At 34.4% G+C, this 1646-nt stretch overlaps 1 protein-coding gene across 5 annotated transcripts in view; it reads left to right on the top strand.

The window, feature by feature from the left end:
* LOC106467022 (stress response protein NST1-like) overlaps window positions 1–1646 on the top strand; it is a 28365-nt gene that overhangs the window by 710 nt on the left and 26009 nt on the right. For 3 of the 5 annotated variants that reach the window (XR_002612337.1, XR_002612336.1, XM_022395119.1), the window contains exon 2: window positions 43–563. Coding sequence is in view for 3 of the 5 variants with exons in the window: in XM_022395119.1 (XP_022250827.1) it covers window positions 43–563 (521 nt within the window). In the remaining 2 variants the exon portion in view is untranslated. Of the gene's footprint in view, window positions 564–1646 lie in introns of all 5 variants that reach the window. The other 2 variants (XM_022395120.1, XM_022395121.1) reach the window with 2 other exon arrangements.

Below are 1646 nucleotides of genomic sequence, written 5' to 3'. Positions count from 1 at the left end.
CACAAGAGACAGCTGATGAAACTGCTTCAAGGCAAGCTCGAGATAGGGAAAGGATAGCTAGAAGAAGAGCACAAGAGACAGCTGGTGAAACTGCTGCCACACAAAAAGGAAATCTTGGCAGAATGACAAAAAGAAGAGTGAAAGAATTGGTTGCAGAAATTGCTGCTAGAAGAGAACAAAGTAGAGAATATCAAGCTCAAAGAAGGGTTGCTGCTGCTGAATGGAGACCAAGAATGTATTTCAAAACAGCTAATGATTATGATCCAAATCATGATTATGAATCAGAGTCTGCATATGATGTTGGAAAAAGATCTATAGAATGTGATTTTTGCAGGACAAAAAGGTATCCCAATGAAAAGGCAGGACTGTGTTGTGACAACGGCAAAGTTGAATTGCAACCTTTGAGAGAATCACCACCACCTCTTAATGTACTCCTTCAGGGAAATATTGAAGAGTCTAAAAACTTCCTAACCAATATTAGAAAATATAACAATGTTTTCCAAATGACCTCTTTTGGAGCTGGAACTATCATCACAGAACCAGGATACCAAACTCTTGGTGAGGTAATAATGAATTCTATATTAGTGTTATAAATAAATTGTATGAAAGTTAGGATTTTTTGTGTTATTTATCGTAGCATACATTTTTTAAGTTCATAACCCAGACAAAGGATGGGTATCTCAGCTTGTAGTAAATATTCCATGTTCAGATATCACTATACAACATGGCTGGCTCAGTTATAAAACTTTATAAAAAGATGGTTTCTGCACCAAGTTAAACATGCACAACACAGATATCATACTAAGACATCACTCAGTGTACATGATTGGCCATTTAATACTGCTTGTATTTATATTAATCAGAATTTGCATGTATGATGTAACCAGCAGCAACAGTTTGAATGAAAAAAAGCTGGTGTAGTGTTTTTTTTTATTGTTGGTATCAGTTCTGATGTTTAAAGACTGTGTACTAAATAATTAGGCGTAGTATAAAATATTGCTGCCCACTAACATCTTACTCGGTTGACTCATGTATGAGCAGTGGTTAAATAAAGGCAAGTTGACATTTTTCATGCATTCATTTGATAAGACAAGTGCATTTAGTTAAGTTGCTTCTAGAACAATTGCAGTGTTAAATATAAATGAGCAAACTTCAGTAAATATCTTCTTTCTCTTTGTCATTAAACTTACTGTTGGTACACGAATTTCAATGTTGCAGACCCTGATGCTGTTACCATGTGTAACAAGTGGTGTTATAATTAGGGTCATGATTCTGTTCTATAGTCCATGATGCAAAAAACTGTAATGTTGTGTACAAAATAACTTATTTTCTATAAAAGTAACGCTTAGTTTACCCATAATTACAAAATATCTGTACTGTAGTATTTTCTTTAGCATTCCATCCCATTGTCATTTGACAGTTGTGGACACGTGCAATATTTCTTAAAAGCCCTATACACTTGAACATAGCACTCTCTTGCATTTTCAGTGGTTTATTATGACTTCTTAAATAGTTTTTGTTGATGTAACCTTATTTGGAATGAGAGGTTGAGATGCCAATTCGTTATTGGTTTTCTGTGCACGATGTATAACTTATTTACATATATGTTGTACAAAGTTATGACAGTCATTGATTGGTGCATGGGT

This window comes from Limulus polyphemus, unplaced genomic scaffold (assembly GCF_000517525.1).
Source record: "Limulus polyphemus unplaced genomic scaffold, Limulus_polyphemus-2.1.2 Scaffold2464, whole genome shotgun sequence".
NCBI classification, from domain to species: Eukaryota; Metazoa; Arthropoda; class Merostomata; order Xiphosura; family Limulidae; genus Limulus; species Limulus polyphemus.
The sequence above is the reverse complement of the archived record's forward strand: the minus strand, read 5'-3'. Positions and strand labels throughout refer to the sequence as shown.